The 22,799-nt window shown below is 43.5% G+C and overlaps 1 protein-coding gene across 3 annotated transcripts in view; it reads right to left on the minus strand.

Annotated features, from left to right (window-relative positions):
• Positions 1 to 22,480, minus strand: part of SNX9 (sorting nexin 9) — a 114,504-nt gene extending 92,024 nt beyond the window's left edge. For 2 of the 3 annotated variants that reach the window (XM_072767143.1, XM_072767140.1), the window contains exon 1: positions 22,337 to 22,480. In XM_072767143.1, coding sequence (XP_072623244.1) covers positions 22,337 to 22,348 — 12 coding nt within the window. In that variant the 5' untranslated portion in view covers positions 22,349 to 22,480. Of the gene's footprint in view, positions 1 to 18,453; positions 21,407 to 22,336 lie in introns of those variants that run through there. The other variant, XM_072767146.1, reaches the window with a different exon arrangement.
• Between the last annotated feature and the right edge of the window lie 319 nt (positions 22,481 to 22,799).

Genomic DNA, 22,799 nt, shown 5'->3' on the forward strand with positions numbered 1-22,799 from the left:
CGCCATCAGAGGCAATTCTCCTGGATGCAGTGGAATCGCTGAAGTTGATGCTGGCCACCAGATGGAAGCCAGATGATGGATATGATTCATTTGGTCATCCAATGTAACAGGCAGTCACTACTGCCAGGCCCTGTTCCAGGTAGATTCAGTGGTGAAAAGCACACCATGTCTACCTCCCCTCAGAGTGTGTTAGTGGGAAGAGACAGCCACTCAACACACAGGGCGATCCAGCTGGTGCTAAGTACAACAAAAGAAATTAGGTGATAAGATCGAATAAGGGGCCAGTGGAGGGCTACTTTAAAATGTGTGGGGAAGGTCACTTTGAGAACTCAGGAATGAGGGAGCTAGCTTGTGAGGAACAAGGATGGAGGAGGAGCCAAGACTAAGTATGGCAGGCAAGAACAGCAAGTGTAAAGGCCCCTGTGAGTTTCTAGGTCATGCTAAGGGTAAATAAACCAGAGGTCAAATAATACAAAGGCACATTTACAAAAGAATTTTTAAAATCAACACCTTATTTTTAGCATGACTTCCCTGATGTTTCTATGCAAAACACAAAAAAACCACACTTGTATATATAACCTAACCTATGAATAAAATATACTGAAAAGTAGATTATAGGAATCAAGCACTACTAAAATCAGAACAGAAGATGTAGGATATATCACATCAGCTCCCCTGCTCCTTCTGGGGCCCAAGGTAGAAATTATTAATCTCTCAGCAGAGTTTGTGTGTGGCCTCTGCCCTGCTCAACAATGCCCTCCTGGCAGCTCCTACTTGCCCTCTCTCTGTCCTAAAGGCTCAATCATCAAAATGGATGAAATTTTTTAAAAAATTATTTTTCACGGTCCTTCTTTTGTAAGTATTACATACTTTCCTAGTTTCACAAAGATTACCCTGAAAATACAACTCATTAAAAAAAAAAAAAAAAAGTCTTCTCTTAATGCTTCCGGATCCTCGTCATAACCATTATTGTATAAAGTAAAGGACACTGAATACTTAGTTTCTAGGGTTCAGCTTTCAAATATGAAAAATGACAGGGTTAGAATAGATGACCTGCAAGTCCCTTTGGACTATTTAAAGAATTTAAGTTAAATATTTCACATTGGCAGGTTCTCTTGCATCAACTGCCTGAGAGTCACCCTGTAAGAAGCAACAACCTTTCCTCTTGCTCTCTGCCATCTGCTTGGCAGCCACAAAATAGCAACCATGCATAAGAGCATCTCCATCCCTGCTGGCCAGGCTGGGGTCCAGATCGGCAGTGCCTGATGGGAGCTCTGTTGCCTGAACATGGCATCCAGCACAATGGCCAGATGCCAAGTGACAAGACCACTTGGGAAGGAGAGGAGTCCTTCAACACAGTCTTCAGTGAGATGGGTGTTGTCAAGCATGTGCCCAGTGTCTGCAGACCTGGAACCGATAGTCATTGATGAAGTTTGCACTGGCACCCACTGCCAGCTCTTCCACTCTGAGCAGCTCGTCACAGGCAAGGAAGATGCTGTCAATAACTATGCCCAAGTGCACTACACATTGGCAAGGAGATCACTGACCTTGTCTTGGGCCGAATTCAGACTGGCCAACCAGTGCACAGGGTTCCAGGGCTTCTTGGTTGTCCACAGCTTTGGAGGGAGAACTAGTTCTGAGTTCACCTCTGCTGATGGAAGGTTTCTCTGTCGATTATGGCAAGAAGTCCAAGCTAGAGTTCTCCATTTACCCAACCTTCCTTAGTTTCCACAGCTGTACTTGAGCCCTATGACTCCATCCTCACTAACTACACCATCCTGGAGCACTCTGATTGTGCCTTCATGGTAGAACACGAGGCCATATGACATGTCGTAGAAATCTCAATACTGAATGCCCAGCCTACACTAACCTGAACAGGTTGAAAGGTCAAATGGTGTCCTCCATCACTGCTTCCCTCAGAGTTGATGGGGCTCTGAATTCCAGACCAACCTGGTACCCTATCCCTGTATCGACTTCCCTCTGGCCACATATGCCTCTGTCATCTCTGCAGAGAAAGCCTACCACGAACAGCTTTCTGTAGCAGAGATCACCAATGCATGCTCTGAGCCAGGCAACAAGAGGGGGAAATAGGACTGTTGCCATGGCAAATACAGGCCTGCTGCCTGTTGTACTGTGGTAGTGTGGTTCCCAAAGACGTCAATGCTGTCACTGTCATCATCAAGACCAGCATACCATCTAGTTTGTGGACTAGCTCACTGGCTTCAAAGGTGGCATTAATTACCTGCCTCCCACTATAGTACCTGGTGGAGATGTGGCCAAAGTACAGCAAGTTGTGTGTATGTTGAGTGACACCACAGCCAATGCTGAGGCTGGGGCTCACCTGGACAAGTTTGACCTGATGTATACCACGCATACCTTTGATCCCTGGTATGTGGGTGAGGACATGGAGGAAAGAGAGTTTTCTGAGGCCTGTGAGAACATGGCTGCCCTTGAGAAAGATTATGAGGAGGCTGGTATGGATTCTGCTGAAGGGGAGGGTGAAGAAGGAGAGGAATACTAATCTCTGATCTGTGCTCTGAAGTTAATGCGTATGTAGCAGTATATATTCTCACATACAATTACTGACTTATGCTTTAAAACACAACACTTTGTTACAGACCCAAGCTGCCCATTTCTCTGATGGGTTTGAATAAAGTATCACCCCTGTCTTAAATGAAAGAGAAAAAACAAAACCCCAAAACTTTCAAGTATTTCAAGAACACTACTATACTTAAGTGAAACATACAGATCTTTAAAATTAAACTACTCAAAATGATGCTTCTCCTTCAACATCAATACACACACAACTGGGTTACATGAGGGATACAGGTGTCTGCTTTTAAACCGCTACTTGGATGAAGAGCAGTACTCTTAACCATGACTTATTTTTACCAGTGGTTCCTCTTTAGGACAATTTCTCTTCTAGATTCGTACAGCTAACATAAAACCACAAAACTAGAGCTGGTTTTATTGTACCGCAGTGTAAGGTAGTAAAACGAGACTGTCAAAGTTAGCAAAATAAAACACAATGCAAAGAGCTAACAAAGGTTCTTAAGCCAAAAACAGAAGAATGGATCATACAGGGTCAAATGAAGAGATTTAGACTAAACAGCAACCAAGGAGGAACCTTCCACCAGGCTGGAAATGTACCTCTGACCAGATTTCTGCCAGGTCCCTCTTCTACCAGGTGGTCCTTTCTGCCAATTGATAAAATGACCAAGAGGGAAAAGCAAGTGGATGAGGACAAGTATAACTGGACTGAGGCACTTCGCACATTGGCCTTAATTTTCAAAACAGCCCCATGGTAGCAACGGACTCAGCTTTGCAGGAGAAACAGCAGCTCACACCAATTTCACACACTAAGTACCTGGCCTTGAGGTCAAGTGACCAGCAAGTGGAAGAGGTGGCACTTAACCCAGTTCTCTGCCCTGCAGCTTCTGTGGCACTGGACCCGCTGGGCTGATCTTCCTGCCACAGCTTCCCTCACAGCCATCTCCACACACTGCTGGGAAGCTCCCTTTGCAAAACTGGCATCATTCGCACATCAAGAACTTCTAATGATACCCCCTCACCTAAGATCATCTTCAAATTCATTCCTTGGCAGTCAAGATTCTCCATAATCTAAAAATCTACACCTCTCTCCCATTCCATAATACCAACCCCTCTTGGGCCCCCATGACTCACTTTCAACCCAGTAAGACACCATCAGGATCAATGACATTCATGCCCTCCTTTTCTCCCTTTACTGGACACCTTCCTCCCATTTTCTTAAGGTTTTCATCCCTCCCTCTGGTGAGTCAGGTAAGGTAATCCCTTGTCTACCCGAGGGACAAATCTAGCCTAGGCCAGGGTTTCCCAGTAGTGATGCAATTTGTATTTGAGCAAGGGGAGGATGATGGTTCATGTTCTATGAGACTTTCCTGCACATCAGAAGTTTAACATGCCTGCATAATCACGGATGAGGAACCCTAGCCCAGAGTGATTAATCAGCCTATGGTCAAAAAGCAGGAAAGTGGGGAAGCCAGGATCTCAACCCTGGGCTGTCTCATGGCAAAGCCTGGCCTTCCCACACCCCCAAGGGGCTCCTGGCTCCCACTCAAAACATCACCTACTGAGTATATACTACTCATCACTCCACAAGGATATGAAAAGGAGCAAGGAAGAGTCATTGTTTCCCAAAGCTAATGGGGCAGAGATACAGTGTGATCAAGAGAATGCACTACTAATAAGACAGCAGCAGCAGTGGGCAGGGAGGGAGGTGCTGGCAGGGAGGCCACCGGGCAGAAGAAGCAGCCGGGAGGGTGTTCCGAGTTTCAGGGAGGTGGTCTGTATCTTTCATTTTCCTATTGAATATCGTCTTGTGCAGCCAACTGTTGTTTGTTTTTTACAACACCAAAACCATAACGGCCTCAAGGACAGAGACTATGTTTGACTCTACTTCTTTTATACCTTCTAGGGTAAACATAGTTACTTAAGTTGCAGACTCTAGTGAGCACAGAACACCAGCTAACCTGCAATGCCAAGAAAGATTATGTCCCATCACCACCAGGAGAATATGTTTTCTTCACAGGATTACATCCACCCTTACTTCTAGGATAGAAGAAAAGATGAGTGCAGAAATTGTAACTATCAAGTTCCCCATACTTGTAAGATCTTTAAATTTATTTTATTTTAAAGATTTTATTTATTTATTCATGAAAAACACGAGAGAGACAGAGAGGTAGAGACACAGGCCGAGGGAGAAGCAGGCTCCATGCAGGGAGCCCGACGTGGAACTCAACCCCAGGTCTCCAGGATCATGCTCTGGGCTGAAGGCAGCGCTAAACTGCTGAGTTACCCAGGCTACCCAAGATCTCTAAATTTAAAGAGCTATACTGTTCTTGTTTGTAAAATAGGAAAAAATGATACATTACTTTAGTACACTACATTTTGTTGCTTTTCAGAGACATGCCTAAAACCCATTTTCAATGAAAATGTCGCAGAAGTGCTTCTGATCATTGTTTAAATCATGATACAGCCCTAACTGGGATACTGATTTACTCAAGGCAGCTGGTCAACATACGAAAGTGAGGAACAAATGCTGACTTCATCATGTCCCATCAAGTCTCCTCAAAGCCTCTGGGGCCATGAGAACCACAGTCCAAGCCAGCAATCTCAAGTAAGCAGCCACAAATGTCAACAATGTGACTCATGAATAACAGAGCGTCATGCTGCCTATACCCGCTATGATCACCTTACCAGATTCACCCACACACTCCGTATAGAACATGCATGTTGAACTCTTGCATTTAGGGCGCTACTCCCTCAAACCCATGCCAACGTGGTTCTGAACCCCATTTATGTAGTTGTACTTACAGCTGTAGCTGAGCAACTGAATTATTACTATCTTTCACACAAGTCTGTGAAAAAGGAGTGATTGTTCTAGGAAAGTTAGTTGAATGTTTGGAGGAACATTGATAAAAATTTGTTAAAAAGTTTACTATTAAACTAAGTAGAGATGGGGCAACAGTTAAGACAAATAGGAAATTGTAATTTTTAAAAATCTAGAATTCTGTATTTACAGTTCTTTGAAATGAGTTTTAAATTCTTTAAGCTCTTTAGAAGAAATTAAAAATGGAAATAAAAAATAAATAAATAAATAAAAATGGAAATCATAAGCAATGCATTCTGAGATTATACAAGATGGATCGCTTAGAACTCCAATCAGACCTTGGCTTTCTATCACAGGATTGGTAAATAAATGTCTATTTATGTGTTCTTCTGATTATATAATCCCATTTTCCCCTAATCCTCAGCATCCACCCATTGCTGGCACCACCTAAACTGTACAGAAGGGCTTTAGAAGGGCCTTGTCTGCTGAGGATTCTGTTAAGAAAGGTAAGAGGAAAGCAACACACATACCTATTCTAAAATCTGTGATATGTTAGTAGTAGACACACTACCAATGGCCAAATTTGTTTTAAACTAACACTGGCAGATTCACACAAATACCAATCATAATCATTTAAACCATCACCTAGGCATCTAGCTAAACTAGATGGCACAGTCCTTATCTTCATGCATATCAAGCCATATAAATACAGCAAATTATTAATTTGGGAAAATGTGTACAACTCTACATCTACGAGCCTACCATCAGACTGGGTATTTCAAGATATTAAGGATTTATTCTCAATTTTTAAGTACAATAGGAATAATTGTTTTGTTTTTAAAAAGTCTTATTTGGGGAGATATATACTGAAAATTTTTTTTTTAAGATTTTATTTATTTTAAAAAGAGAGAGAGAACATGAGCAGGGGGAGCAGCAGAGCGAGAGGGACAAGCAGACTCCATGCTGAGCATAGAGCCCAACATGGGGCTCAATGCCACGACCCTGAAATCATGACCTGAACTAAAATCAAGAGTCAGATGCTTAACTGACTGGGTCACCCAGGCGCCCCTGCAATTTGCTTCAAAAAAATGAAGGAAGGGGAAAATGAACGAGAAAGTTTGGAGGAAACAAAACTGACCAGGAGTTGGTAGCTGTTGAGGCTGGTAATGGGTACATACTGGGCGGTGGTGGTGGGGGGTCACTATTCTATAGTATTCTTCATACTATTCTTCTTTTGTCTATGTTTGCAATTTTTATAAATCAAATTAAAATAAAAATATTGAATCATGCCAAACTGCTTAGAGAGTATCTTTAAAACTCACAAACATGGAGTTTTAAAGCACAAATAATATGAAATTTCACTTACTTCATATTCCCCCTTTCCCCCACAAGAAAAATCACTCATGGAACCAGGAAAAGAATAATGATTCATTGAATCTCAAAATCCTAAGCCAGGATGGTGCCATTTCTTCTAAGCTTGTGAGAACATTCTGACCTAATTCTTGGTGTTCCTGTTGCTTTCTTATACCACTGTTCTCAAAACTGCTGAAGCTTCAGAAAGTTTACTGCTTTAGCAAGCAGTGATTCCTGTTAGAGGAAGAATGTAGTTGGTTGTAATTGGTTATAAATATGCTCATATCTGTTTAAAATCTGTCAGTCTGGAAATATTTCACTTATTGTCTGGGTGAACACCAGTTAAATCAGTAAGGTGATGATGACCACCAAACCAACTATCTTCTACTCCAAATAAGTAAGTGGCCTGATAGGTATATGTATTTGCTTTCTGTATAACCAGGAGACCTCTGAAGAGTTCTATTAGAATCTAAAATTCAGTGTGCTCAAGATTTTTAAAAGTTCATTTACAAACTATTTTCAACTAACTTGACTGAGATAGCTTCGTACATAAAAGGATAATTTATCTATTTCTTTATTTCTAGTTCCAGTATAGTCAACATATGTTTATTAGTTTCAGGTGTACAATACAGTGACTCAACAATTCCATACATTACTCAGTGCTCATCACGACCAGTATGCTCTTAAAATATAAATTATTTTTCTTTATTTTCTAGATTTCATTTATTTATTCACGAGAGACACACAGAGAGAGGCAAAGACACAGGCAGAGGGAGAAGCAGGCCCCCTGAGGGGAGCCCGATGTGGGACTCAGTTCCAGGACTCCGGGATCACAACCTGAGCCAAAGGCAGACGCTAAACTGCTGACCCACCCAGGCATCCCTAAATATTTTTTTTAAAAAAGGATAATCTCTGAATCCTTTTATAGCTCTTTCACTGACTGGCTTAAACATTGCACAGAATTTTCCTAGTGTGACTTTAATTAGACACAATCAATTAAGTCTCAAGAAGAGATAAAATAAGACTTAAGTCCAGTACAAAAGCGAACAGAGCATTAACTCCCCACAGCTAGCTTTGGCCAATAAAGGCAAGCTCAATTCCTTTAAAAAAAAAAAAGAGACAGAAAAAGAAAAAAGCCAGTGGTTTTAGCTCTGTTGAAAAGGAGCCAGCGGTTTGGCATCTCACTCGGAATGAATGCCACAGACCTCATGGTCAGCCAGGTGGCCCCAGACCTGGCAGGCTGGCCCCCTATTACCCACTCCCACCCCCTCCACTCCACCCCCCCACCCTCACACCCCACCTCACCCGCAAGCTGCTCAGGTGGGGAACAATGCTCTGACGCTCAGGCTTCGGGGATCCAAGTGGCAGGCTCCCTCCCTTCCTTCAGGTCTTTCCTGGAGGGTCACCTGCCCAGCGAGGCTTCACTGGCCACCCCGGCTAATGCCAGGTGTGCACATGCACACTCACAGACAACTTCTCTTCTTCCCAGTTATGGCTTCCTCCTTACCGACCTCATTTGCTGCAATCTCCTCTGCTAGAAAGCAAGGGTCATGAGAGTGGGGATTTGTAATCATTTCCTTCAATGTTGTATTCCTAACACTCCAACAGTTTCTGGCCTGTAGAAGGTGCTCAACAACATACTGAAGGAACAAGGTGACAGGGTGATCCACCCCCGTAAGGAGCCAGTGACGTCTGCCTTCTGAAAACTCAGTCGATGGCTCTACTCAACATACGTAGTGCTAGGACAGCACTGCCAGGCACCCTGTGGTCTGATTCACACTTCTGTCCTCTACGCCTCTAACATCTGGCCGCCGATAGAACATCTATCACATTTTGATGTATGAAAGGTAGTTTACCAAAATTAACAGGGCACACCAGGATCATGGCAAAAGAAGCAAACTCACATTGTCAGACACCCAATTTGGGAAATATATCCAAAGTTTTGGATAAACCTGAAGCAGACAGAAAGGTTGATCCCCTCCACAAGAGTAACATGAAATTAGAAAAATCTGATTCAGCTCCCAGACTCTAGATCTTGGGGCCTAACAGATCGTAGTTTATAGTCTATTTTTGTAATAACACGAATAATACCACTCCACCATAACTACCATCCCTGGCTATACGCCAGATGCTTGGTAAGCCCTTTGCATGAATTTTTACTAATTCTTGAAATTATTTGGTAGAGACAGTATTTTTGAAATGTAATTTTTTTCATCCTTAGGGTTTTTGTTTGCCTTGTCTTTACGCCTACCTGCCCAACCCAAAGCAGCAGTGCCCACTGCCCTGGGAGAGGGACAGGCTGTGGCAAAACATGAGAGCCTTTCCAGCTACGGGCTCCAAAGGCCCTCAGAATAGAGGGACCTCTAGGCCTACACAGAAAACACACCCGTGAGAAATACCGCACAAGAGAGACAAGACAGGGCCTCTGTTTCCCCCACTGCCACCTCCACTCCCAACTCCTGGGACAGAGACAGTGGAGATGTACAGAATACATCCTGAGGTGATGGTGAGCCCTGGGGAGAGCACACCCTACAGTGCTAGAGCCCCAGTGAAGTGGCACATTGACCGGAGGGAAAAGGCAGCTATTTATTGCATTAGGACAGAAAGTATCTGAGCTTTGCAGAGATTTGTGTCCCACTAGAGCATGACAACAGCAAAATGGTTCCCATTCCCTGGGGCACAGCATGGAAGGATGGAGAGAGCTGCTAAGAGCAAGCGACACCTCGATGCTGCTGCAGAGAGGTCAATGGAGGGCAAGACAACATGGGGTCCCACAGGCCATGATGTTATGAAGGGATCCCCATCCTCAAACCATACCTAAGCCTAGGCAAGACGACGAGATCCACGAACTCACATATTTGAGTTCCACATCGCCAGTAGCATGGGGCCGTAATTTGTTGTAAATTATTAATGGAAAATACAGTTCTGTTTTTTCCCCACTTGGACTGTGGAATTCACACTTGAGTTCATATTACCACTTGCATTTTACAGATGAGGAACCTGAAGCATTAGGTAACTTTCCAAAGTAACACAGCTGGATTTGATTGGGATCTGAGCCCAGACTCTCAATCTCTATGCTATACTACCACCATTGCACTGAAACACATAAACTTCATAATCATCAAACTTCAAATCATCATAAAACTGATTTGTTCATTGCACCTCTAATAGAAAACCCAACAAAATCTCTCTCCTAAGTATAAGCTTAAAGTATAGCAAATACTGGTAAGGGAAATGGGCTGTTATGCAATAGCTACCTTGAATCATAGAGGGATCCCAATAACCTTAAAATTAATTTTTTTACAATTTTTTGAGAGAAAGAGAGCCCACGTGCACACACATGCAAGGTGGGGGAGGGGCAGAGGGAGAAGCAGGCTCCCAGAATAGGCTCCCCGCTGATATCATGACTTGAGCCGAAGGCAGATGATTAACAAACTGAGCCACCCAGGCACCCCTCAAAATTAATTCATACACATATATATTACCCACAAACAACTATAATTATACAAAAGTACAATTCATTGGGGAATAATGTCAAAAAAGTACCATGAAGTCATTAACATTTTTAAATGTATCCATATTTTATTAGTAATACAACTGACATATACTTTTAAAACAGTGATGCAAACGTGAAGAAGACACACAGTCTGTGACAATGTTCGATCCCCTGAAGGTTCACCAGCTGCGAATCCCTAATCTAGAATAAACTGGAGGTGTTACAAACCAGACATATAAAACATCCCAAATGTTTTAACTGAATTGCTAACCTGGAAAATCTGTTTTAACCATTGTGAGGCTATGTCCATGACCACAGGGTTTTAGAAAGACCGTCAGACTATCTGCATGGTACGTGTTGTTCACGGATTCCTAAGCGTGGCTTAGTGTGAGCAGTCTCAGATAAAATTTTAGATCACAACCAGGGAGACTTGAAATGTCTGCTTCTGTGAAATGTACTTTCTGTCCTGTCAGGGCAGTCACTAATAAAGGACTCTTTAAGAGAGACCTCAAACTGAATGTGTCCTCATTTATCTAACACTGCTGCTCCCTGATGTCAAGTACAGAAACCATCCTCCTCTGCATTATGACTAATGTATGTCAGAGTTAACGCTTTTATTTTTACATAAACTTTTAAAATTACGGTCTCTCTACTGACAAATTGATTTTTACCCTTAAGTTTCCACTGAAAGTGAATGTTAAGAAAATAGACGGTCTCATTTCCAACTCCAGGTATGGTGGCATAACTGTACCTGGCACATTCTTCTACAGCAGCAACTGTAACATTTAAAGACATTGAAGTGTTTCCCCCATTAGACTGTAAATTCCTTGAGAGTGGAAAAATATATATACATTGTGCACGTATAGTATTTATAAGTTCTGGATAAAGACTGATGAATAAAAAAAAATAACTCACGCATTTGATTTCTGGTGGCATACTCAACATTTCCCACACATATCTCTTGGTATTTATTTATGTATAGTGATATTATAATGTTAACCACAGACAGTGAAAATTAAATGTATTCCTTCCATAACCAACAGTATTTACTGTTAATGGATCCGACAAAAAGACTTTGAATGGTGTAAATGCCAACAGATTTTAAAGTATCTGTCTGCACCATTCTTATTTAGACACGTGTTAATTCTCAGGGATTATACAGGTAAATTATGGGAACACAGACAAGCTCTCAATCACAAAGCTCTCTTCCAAAGCACACCTAGGCCTTCATGCGCCGGTCGGAGACCAATCAATTTACTTATTCGACCGCAGACTTTTGTAGTTCAGGGATTACACTCATCCTTTTCTCTAGCTTTAATAAATACTTTACCAAAATTTGACCTCGTTAAGGCTTCTAAGGGGGCCACAGAGGAAGGATGGATAGTTCCTCAACGGAAAATAGGATGGTTGAATCTGATGCAATTCAAAAATCACCAAAATTAATAGGCACACACTACAAAAATAACATTTTTTAAAAACTGGATTTATACAAATATCATAGATTATCTGAATTATGAGATAATTAAAACACGATAATTTTACATAGTAATTCCCCCTAGTAAATGAAAAGCTGTTATCATTACACAACCACGTTAGGAACGGGCTACCCAAAGCGAACCGATGTAGGCTGATTACCGTGAACTCCAATGATACAACTGTCTGGCCAGTTTCTGGCTAAGCTAAAAGCAACAAGAAAAGATAATAACCAGCCACAGCCACCCCTTCACCATCATCAGAAACTCATTTGCATACAACACAAATGACCCACCAATCTGACACTGAAAAGTTACTGAAAACCACAAGTCGACAAGGAACCAGCCTTTACTGGAGAATACTAATCTTTTGATTTTTAGCATCACCTGTACCCAGTTAGAAGATTCCTTGAAACAAGAATCCATACTCACTACTCACGGGCATGCTGGTGTGGTCCACTCACTTTAGAGCCCACAGATTTTTGGGATGAACCAAGAACAGAACTCAGGTTCTGATTCTTCTTTTTCCATCTCACACAAGAATGGTTCTCAAAGTGTGGTCCCAAACCAGCAGCACGGGTGGTGTCACCTGGGAACCCGTAGAAATTCAAGTTCGGGGCCCCACCTCCTGAATCAGAAACTGTGGTCCAGCAATTTGTGATTAACATGCTCTGGGGGCGAGGGCGGGGGGAAGCTAGCGACGGTACCACGACTCAACCAATAATGCCTAAAACCTCAGAAACATGATCACAGCTCATATAATATCCACGCACATTAGTGAGAGTCCAATGTCTCCCTAGAAGGAAGCTTGTTACCAATGCCACAATCTTTCTTGACAGCAGAGATGGCTAATGAGTCCGAGAAGGGGGGGGGGAGTCTTAGGAAAAATATTTTTATTTCAGAGAACTACCTGTTACTTTCATAATAAAACTACAGAAACGGGCATTTGGGTGGCTCAGTGGTGGAGCATCTGCCTTTGGCACACATGTGATCCCGGGGTCTTGGGATGGAGTCCCACATCAGGCTCCCCGCAGGGAGCCTGCCTCTCTCTCTCTGTCTTTCATGAATAAATAAAATCTTTAAAAAAAAAAAAAAAAAAGACCCTACAGAAACAGAATGAAATTTTTTACTTATCAAAAAGGGGAATGTTTTTAAAAATTACACATATAGCAGTCAATACTAGAAGTAGTTTAAATATCAGAATTTTAAAACACAATGTCCATATTCTTTGGTATCATCTTAGCTTTAAATGATTAAGACAAATCAACATAATGTAACTACAGATCTCAGTAATCTAGAAGCTACTGAGTTTTCTAGGTGTGGGAGGGAGGTGGTTTGAGGACACTGAAAGGGCTTTACTTGCTGGGCAGGGCAATCACAAGACAAAGCCTGACACATCAACAGAAAGGCTATAAAATCTTAAATTCAACTCTCGACTCTAAAATCTTAGGAAGGTGGGAAATGTTAGGAAGTGATGAAAACCCAGTCCTGCCCATCGAAGGCTAGTGGCTCTGCTTTCTTCAAGCTCCTGAGGGAAAGGGTACAGTCAGTCAGGCAGGGTAAAATTACAAGAGTACTTATAAAGCAGCAATTTTTAAGAACTTCAGGTTCAGTGCTGGTTTTCAGTAAGTTTTTAGTGATTTTTAAAATTAAGAAACTTACTTTCTCTCCTTTGGAAGAAGAAAATACAGAGCTTAAGGAAGTAAAATAAAATTTTAAGTTTCCATTTGCAATCCTGCATGCATTAGAATTTTTCCATTAAAGTGCCACTTACTAGTTATAGCACTAATTTAAAACACTTTTTTTTTTATCTTAGCGTAATTCAAAGCAAATTAACAGAAGGTAGGTATGTTTGGGAATCTGCTTTCAGGGCCTGGTTAAATGACAACTAGCTTTTAAATGGGGAAAAAAATGAACTTGTTTTCTTTCTCATTACAAAAGCAACAAATCTTTATCACTCCAAATCATGAGAATTCAAAACAGGCTAAAAGATGAAAACGAAGTTCCTGAGTGCAACCACCATGAGAAAGGCAAATAATATTAACACACAGGGCAGCCCTAGTGGCGCAGGGGTTTAGCGCTGCCTGCAGCCTAGGGCGTGATCCTGGAGACCCTGGATCGATTCCCACGCTGGCTCCCTGCATGGTGCCGGCTTCTCCCTCTGCCTGTGCCTCTGCCTCTCTCTCTCTCTCTCTCTATCTGTGTGTGTGTGTGTGTGTCTCTATGAATAAATAAAAAAATCCTTAAAAAAAATTATTAACACACATTACCTACATTTTCAAGCCGTCTTCGTGAATTTGCGTTAGAAAATACATTTAAACTGACATTTAAGTGGTACATTTCAAACAGCACATTAATTTTTGACTGTCAAGTCTCTTAGGCAAGGATCCAGATCTTATCATCCTCCCTTCCTGCACAGAGGCTCCTGAAGGATCTGAACTGGGTAACTTGGATCCTACAAGACAGAGTCTGGCCTATGCAGACTGTCGAAGTGTGTTATAGAAGTATCTTAAAAGTGACTGATGTGAGGGATGCCTGGGTGGCTCAGCGGTTGAGCATCTGTCTGCCTTCAGCCCAGGGCATGATCCCGGGGTCCTAGGATCTAGTCCGGCATCAGGCTCCCCGCAGGGAACCTGCTTCTCCCTCTGCCTGTGTCTCTGCCTGTGTGTGTGTCTCCTGAATAAATAAAATCTTTTTTTAAAAAATGATTGATGTAACAGAATAAAGGTAAAAGTTCATTCACTGAATTACAGAAAAACACAGACCTTTTAAGATTCAGGGCCTTAGAAAGCCTCGCGGAATGAGAAGCTGCACCGGGAGGCCCCACTGTGCTGGGCAGAAAGCCTGCACTCCAGGACCTACAACTCTGGTAAGTGCTGTTGAGGCCTGGGATTGGGGTGAGGCCTTCAGTGCTGACGTCCCAAATGGAGGGAGCACCAGGCACTGAGCTCACCTGTTGTTCAAATGAAGGAGTCTGTGAATGATGATGGGTAACAGCTCCCAGGCTAATGGTGCCTCTTTCACCTTCCTTAACCCACCACCTAAAGTTTCCAAGTCTCTTTGACGTAAAGAACCACCACTAACAGGTGATTCTGCCTCCTGCCTGCAGGTAATGATGCTCCATTTTCAAAGACTACAAATAGCTCAGTAGAACTGAGTCATATGGAATAACATCCTCAAGCACTGTGTTTACAATATCTAAAAATGAGTAAGTAGGGCTAAATCCATCATGTGCTTTTTTAATAGTTAACAAGGGGGGGCGGGGAACCTTAGCTGGAAAGTGAAATATGCCCACAGTCTGTTATTTTGATCACTTGACTTAAGGTTTGGTTTCCACTAAAATGCTTCACTACTCTGCTTTTTCACCTTTTTCCCTCCAAAGAAGAGACTGGCGCTATGTGTGCACATATTCCCCTCCTCCACTTTATAGTCTGTTACAAAGAATGCTATGACTCGGGAACGGGGGGGTGCCTGGATGACTCAGTCTGGTAATCCATCAGACTCTTGATTTCGGCTCAGGGTCTGCACTCAGCAGGGAGTCTGCTTGAGGATCCCTCTCCCTCTGTCCCTCCTCCTACTTGTGCTTGCTCTAAAATAAACAAAACTTAAAAAAAAAAAAAAAAAAAAGCTCTGACTTGAATTTTGTCCCAGGACACATGGCAGCCCACATACCCTGAACCACCAAGTTCCATCCTGGGTACTCCATGATCCTGGGCCTAAGGCAGGCGCTTAACCGCTGAGCCACCCAGGGTCCTAAGAAAATCTATCATTCAAAAGTGGGCAGCAAGGACACTTGTTTTATCATTGACCCTAAGCAGAAGAATAAGGGTGATCTCCCCTGACATCTGAAGTCTGTATTTCTGGTACCAGTATGGCTGGAAGGACATTGAACCAGGAATTCAAGTTAAAGTGGCCACAAGAATGTAGTGTCCCCAGGAGACCCAGCACAAGCAAAGACAAATTCTTGCTGGAAGACTGTAACTTCAATCTGGGTATCAAAATTCCCTCAGCTGAAGTTCCAAGGAAAATGAGCAACTCACAGGAAACACACACACACACAACACACAAGAAAACAAGGCACCATGAGTAAGTGAGCAGAAACAGATGGCTGAATTAGACTTCAAATACCAGAACAGACACAAACTATAAATGTTTAATATGCTTAACAGAAGCTTAAACATATGAGCAAAGGATGAGACTATAAAGAATGACCAAGCAGATTTGAAAGAGAACCAAATATAATTTTTAAAAACAGAACTGAGATGAAAGTAGTGGATAAAAGAGGAGTTGCGGCCCAAAGAAAGCAGGAGTTGTGAACTGAAGGTAAGAGCCCAGGGAATTATCCAGAATGTAGCACAAACAGAAAGAACGTGGCAGGTTTGGAGAAGTGAGAGGTCTGCTGGGCCTTTTCATGCTAATTAGAGTTCCAGAAAAAGAATGGGGAAAAGGCAGGTTCAGGAAACAATCATTTCTGGGAATTCTCTATAACTGCACTCCCTCCCAAGGCAGCCACTAGCCACATGTGGCTATTTAAAATTTAGGGCACCTGGGTGGCTCAGGGGTTGAGCATTTGCCTTTGGCTCAGGCTCCTGTCATGATCCAGGGGTCCTAGGATCCAGTCCCGCATCAGGATCCCCACAGGGAGCTTGCTTCTCCCTCCCTCTCTCTCTCTCTCTCTGTCTCATGAATAAATAGAATCTTTAAAAAATAAATAATAAATAATAATCAAATAAAACTTAAAACACAGTTCCTCAGTCCCACTAACCACATTTCAAATTCTCATTAGCCACATGTGGCAGGCAGCTGTGAGCGGGACTGCACAGACGTAGAACACTTCCGAGATCACAGAAAGTTCCACTAATGCACTATTCTAGAACCACTGAAATTCTCATCCTTGGACCCAACAAAGTTCAAGCTGTGCCCACACATGGGCACGCTGAGATAAAACTACAAGGGAGGAATGCTCCCTAGGAGATCTCAGAAAAGGGCGGAGAGAGGAGTCAGGCCATCCTCAAGGAACAGCATGAGATCGCTAATTTGTTAGGAGTAACTCCAAGAGCCCACAGAGGTCAGGGGAACATACCTTCTAACCCACCTAGAACACTGTCAACCTCGAAACCTATCTTTCAAGCATGAGGCAAAATACATTTTTACACACAAGAGATTTACCAACATCAAATCTTCTCCAATAGAAACTCCATAAAGAATTCATTTTAAGTAGAAGGAAAATTATCTAGAAGGAGGAGGACTAAAATGTAAATAGAAATAGCAAAAATATGATAAAATTTTGATTAAATCTAAAGCATAGCTATACAAAAAATAGAATGTCTCATTTTTGGTGGAAAAGAATTACAATACTGGGCAGTAACCAACTATACTGGAGGACATGACTGGAGTCATATTTTTTAGATTTTTAAGATTTTATTTCTTTATTCATGATAGGTACAGAGAGGGAGGCAGAGACATAGGCAGAGAGAGAAACAGGCTCCCTCTGGGGAGCCTGAGGCAGGACTTGATCCCAGGACCCTGGCATCAAGACCTGAGCTGAAGGCAGAGGCTCAACCACAGAGCCACCCAGGTGGCCTTTTTGTAATTTAATTCAGGAGGAGGGTAATGATAGTAACTTCAGACTTTAACTTAGAAATGGTAACATACATGCTTATGATAGCCACTGGAAAAAACTGACATATAGGACAAACCTTCCAAAAAGTTGAGGTGGGGAGGGGATGGATGAAATAAGAGGAAGAGTGGGGAAAAAAAAAAAAAGTCTTCCGTTGGTCCATAAGATGGGAGCCAGAAATCCAAACACATCAGTAAACACAAATAATAACAGACAAAACTCCCTAGCCACAAAGACCACTAGACTAGATAAAAAAGGTAAAATTGTGCTATAGGATTTTATATATATGCCAGGCAAATATTTACCAAAAGAAAGCCAGTGAAATGACCTTAACATCAGACAAAATAGTCCTTAGGACAAAACACACTGGAGATCAAGAGGGTCCCTTCATACTGGTAAAAAGTTCGATTCACCTGGAAGAGGATACTAATTCTAATTAGAGTAATTTTTTAAAAACACCATTTTAACATCTCCATCAAGTAGACAAAAGATCAGCTAGATACAGTAGACCAAGTGTAGTCTGTAAGGACACAGATGTGAACACATAATTAATTAATTCAATCTAAGAGACAAACATAGAACACACACATTGATTAGGGGATGAACGTATTCTTTTTATGAACAGGTGGCACATTTATGCAAGCAGACTATAGGAGAGGTACAAAGTTAGCCTCAACAAATTTTCAGGTACAGTGTGTTTATCAATCAGATTCCCTGGTCACAATGCAATTAAGTTAGAAATCATTAACAAAAAGATAAATAGGAACACCCTATACTTTCGGAAATCAAACGCACTTCTAACAACCATGGGTTAAAGTCTCAGAAGTATAAGGTTTGTCCCAAGTAACCTGAAAACATAAGAACCAATTTCTCATTAGTAAAATTGAATTAGATTTTTTTTAAAAAATTGCTAATCCCAAAGTGTAGATGTGTGTTTTTCACTGTGCATGTATACTTAAAAAGGAAAAGTTTCCTAAAACACACAATTAAAAGAATTGGACAGTTTACAGTTGGAGAAAGAGTTTTCCTAGCAGGCCCTGATCTCACTGGAATATCTTTTGTACTTTCAAACTGGACAGCAAGGAACCCAGGCAAGAAAATCCAACATTCATTTGTGCAATAAGTTTATCAAGAGCCTCACCTATGCCAGTCACAGAGGATTCAAAGGTGAGCAGACACAGTCCCAGTGTCCGGGGGCTGAGAGCATCCTATGACACAGCCACTGGAAGCAAAACATGTAAAATAGCTGCCCAGACATACAATGTGACCCTGTAACAGAGGTCTGGGGGATCAGGAAAAGCTGGAGGAAGGGATGCTTTGAACTGAAAAATAATGTGTTAAAACAAAGGCATGTGGGAAGCGGGGGTATCTGGAGGGAAATGGTCAGAGAAGAGCATTCCAGAAAAGAACAGAACAATACAGGTGAAGTTAAAAAGGTTTCGGTGGGCAAAGTAAAATTATAATTTTCAGATGGTCAATATAAAAACACAGTGCAGGGCAGCCCTGGTGGCCCAGCGGTTAAGCCCTGCCTTTGGCCCGGGTTGTGATTCTGGAGACCTGGGATCAAGTCCCACATAGGGCTCCCTGCATGGAGCCTGCTTCTCCCTCTGCCTGTGTGTGTGTGTGTGTGTGTGTGTGTGTCTGTCATAAATAAATAAAATCTTAAAAAAAAAAAAAAAAAAAACAGTGCAGTAGAAAACTTTGCAAAAAATTTATGCTTTCTCAACTACTCCTTTCTCAATAAGAAAGTGGCTGACCTTTCTACTAGAGAATTTTGGGGGGGCTATACAAATACTGTCCAGATATTCTATTTATTAAGACATTTAAAAATTATGTGTATACAAAACTGAATAGTTAGCATTTCCTATACTGTTTTAAGAAACAATCAAATCCAATGTTAATCCTTAAGGCTCTATTAGATAGATTCTTTCTGTTCTTTCACTCAAATAAAGAGGTTTTTGTTCAGAAGAGATAACAAAATATGCTTTCTACTGCTCTCACTAATGTAGATCATGGAATAGTCCTGAGCAGGTCACTCATTTCCTACCAGTATTTTCAACACTCCACGCCCCCTTAATTCAACCAAGCACTACCACAAATAGCTTACTTTAGATATTGGAGACAGAAAGTAAAAACAAAAACAAAAAACACACATCCAGGACCCTCAGAATCTTGTTAAAATGATTACTCCCAAAAGTGACTACGTAAGCACAAAAGGAACAAAATTAGTTACCAAAGGTTAACTCTGACATGGAAATTACAGCTACGTTATATAGGTATGGATTAACTTTCACTATTTTCACGCTTCTTTCGATATATGTGAGCCAAAAAAAAAAAAAAAATTATTTCCCAGGGCTTAATAAGTAAACTTAATTTACTCTTAAATCCACCAAAGGATTATGACAAAACACAACCTGAGGTTTCTAGTAGAAGCCAAGACTTTACAGACATACTAGCCCTTCACCGCATTTGTCAAGAGAGATAAGATTGGAGTCAGAATAATGTACCTACTTAAAAACTGAATTCTGCATCCTCCTTAGTGATTAGAAACAAAGACAATAATCCCTGTAAAATGTGCAGTTATTGATTAACTTTCTCTGGCAGTGGTGAATGGCCCCAATTAAAGTTTTTCTTCTAAAAGTTCATTTCTTTCTATTGTGAGCATAGCAGATTTTTTTTTAATCACGACCATTCAAAGATAACTGCATCTCCGAAAAAAACACCTGAGAGCAATATGCAAGAAAATTAGATCTGAAGAGAATGAAGCCATTCTATGTAAATTCAAAGGGAAACTCAACAATCACCCTACACAGCCAGACACTGTTATATTTTTCATCACTTGAGGCTTGCAGCAAGAGCCTGAGCGCCACAGAAGTCTTAAATTTCATAAAAAGTTAGAAGTCGGTACTGAGTAGCATTCTCACCACCTACTCAATTAAAGAGAGGAAAGGAAAAACCCCAAACTGCTCTGATGTCAGCAAAGGCAGGGGTGGGGTTTCGGAGGGGGGCGGTGAAGGAAAACTTTCCTCCCTGATAACAATGAAAAACTGAGGCTGATTTGACACACAGATCATGGGAAAATAGGGAAAAAACCGGAAAACGGAATTAGGGTCCTCCTTTAGCAAGTGCTTCTTTGCTCTCCCTTTTTTTAAACTGGAAGTGGCTCCACATCATGTAAACATGGAGATGAATACCACATGGAACGGTGATCAGAAAAGAGAAAGACAGACTTGGAACCCTGTTGAGTCGGCCTCCAGAGAAGTGCAGGTAATAAGGCAGGAAGTGCTTACACAGCATGGTTTGCTGAGGACACATGCAATTCTGGTTTAGTACGAGGAGTGCTGTCCTTTTCAACTTTACAGAAAAACTAAGTTCAGTTTTAACTACAGATTCAAGTTTTCATGAGGTATACCCGTGCTAGCTGCTAACGTGGGTCCCACTGAAAAGGAGGATACAGGTAACACGCATCAGCAGATCAGAGGGCAAAATACCACAGACGCTGACCACCGCTGAACACACATCTACCACAAACCGCTTTTAAGGTTGCAAGATGAGTGCAAGATAGGACGCATAATCGGTCATTTCTGGAATGTTTGGTAACAAACCTCAAAAATCAAATTTCCTTAGAAATCCTTGGCTTCAGTCTTGTTTTTAAAAAGATCGACACAAAATTATGCGTGTTGCAAAGGTACCAAGTCCTACGACATCTAGTAAACCAAGGAAGAGCCCAGTTGTTGATGTACTTAACAAGCAAGTCATTACTTCAGTTAACAGCAGACAACAGGTTCCCTGGAGGGAGAGCTCCATTTCTAAAAATAATAAGAATAAGAGTAATAAATAAACACTGCACCTAGGCAGATTCAGAGCACAAATTGTAACAGAACTGAAATGACATCAGACAATCTGGCCTTTTTAAAAAAAAAAAAAAAAAAAAAAATATTTTTTATTGGTGTTCAATTTGCCAACAAATAGAATAACACCCACCCAGTGCTCATCCCATCAAGTGAATCTGGCCTTTCAAAGGGATCTCAAATTTCGTATCCTCTCCTAAATTTTCCTCAGAACCGAAACACACAACACGAACACACAACAACAACAGCTTAAGGTTTTCAGCAACCCCAAAGCAGCTCAGACATGAAGATGGAAGAGGGTGCTGATGCTCTACCAAGGTGACATCACAGAAACTATTTGCAAAAGTGGAGCCGTTCCCTCTACACCACATCCCTAGGTCTATGCAGGCGGGGTCTCCTGCCAGGAGGCCTTCGCGGTCGTGACTTCCCAGGGACTGTTCTGCACGAAGAGCTGAAGCAGGCGGCGCGGGGGTGGGGGGGTGGCCCCGGCACGCTCAGGTAGCAAAGGGTGACTGCCAAGGCCACGAACAAGACCCTGAACGAAGCCAACCGCGCTCCTGGCCGATGACCGAGCTCCAGCCAAAGTTCCACCACGGAAATTCGGGCCTGGGCCTTCTTGCGGGCGAACTCGTTACCGAAAGCTCAGTCATTTCCCTCTTTGTATCTCATTCACGCTGGAAATATACCATTCAAACTGAAAAGGTAGCAAAACAAAAGGGGGGGGAGAAAAAGAAGAGAAAAAAAAAAAAAAAAAACAAGAAAAATGAAGGAAGTGGAGGCGCGGGGTTGTCGCCTGTGCCTCCTCCCTCGGCGGGGGCACCGGCTCGCGGGCGGCCTCCGAAATGCCCGGTCGCCCCCCGCGGGGCTCGGGGCGCCCCAAGGCCGGCCTGCGCGCCGGGGGTCCCCGCCTTCCGGGCGCGGGCGGCTCCCCCCTCACGGGCGAGCCCCGGGCCGCGGGAACTTTCCGTCGCTCCGGCCCGGCCGCAGCCCACGCTCAGCCGCAAACTTTGCAGACGGCGCGGCGGCCGTGCGGGGTCCCGCCGCGAGCGCCCGGCGCCTCAGCCCCGCGTGACCGGCTGGCGCCCCCCCCGCGCCGACCCGCCGCGACCCGCCGCGACCCTCCCCGCGGGCCCGAGCGGCCGGCCGGCCGGGCCTGCGCCGCGCGCCCCTCACCTTGGTGGCCATGGCGGGCGGCTGCTCTCCGGCGCCGCGGCTGCCGGCCTGAGGCAGGAGGGCGGGCGAGGGCGAGGGCGAGGGCGGCGGCGGCGGCGGCGGCTACGGCTGGGCCCCGGCGGCGGCGGCGGCGGCGGCGGCGGCTCCGCCTCGGCCGCGAGTCTCGGCGCTCGGCGACTCCGGCCGCCGCCCGCTCCTCCAGTTCCTGAAACTCCCCGGCTGCGCGGCCCCCGCCCCTGCCGGCCGAGCCTCCCATTGACCGCGGCGTGCGCGGCGCGGCCGGCGGAAGCGCGCCCGGTGCCCTGGGCCGGCCCGGCCTCCTCGCCCACTTTCCGCCCCCGCCCCGAGCCTCCGCCCCGGCCCGCGCCGCCGCCGCCGCCGCCGCCGCCGCCGCCGCCACAGCCGCCGCCGCCACAGCCGCCACAGCCGCCACAGCCGCCGCCGCCGCGCGCCCTTTGTTCCG

The sequence above is a fragment of the Vulpes vulpes genome, chromosome 1 (genome assembly GCF_048418805.1).
Source record: "Vulpes vulpes isolate BD-2025 chromosome 1, VulVul3, whole genome shotgun sequence".
Taxonomy (NCBI): Eukaryota; Metazoa; Chordata; class Mammalia; order Carnivora; family Canidae; genus Vulpes; species Vulpes vulpes.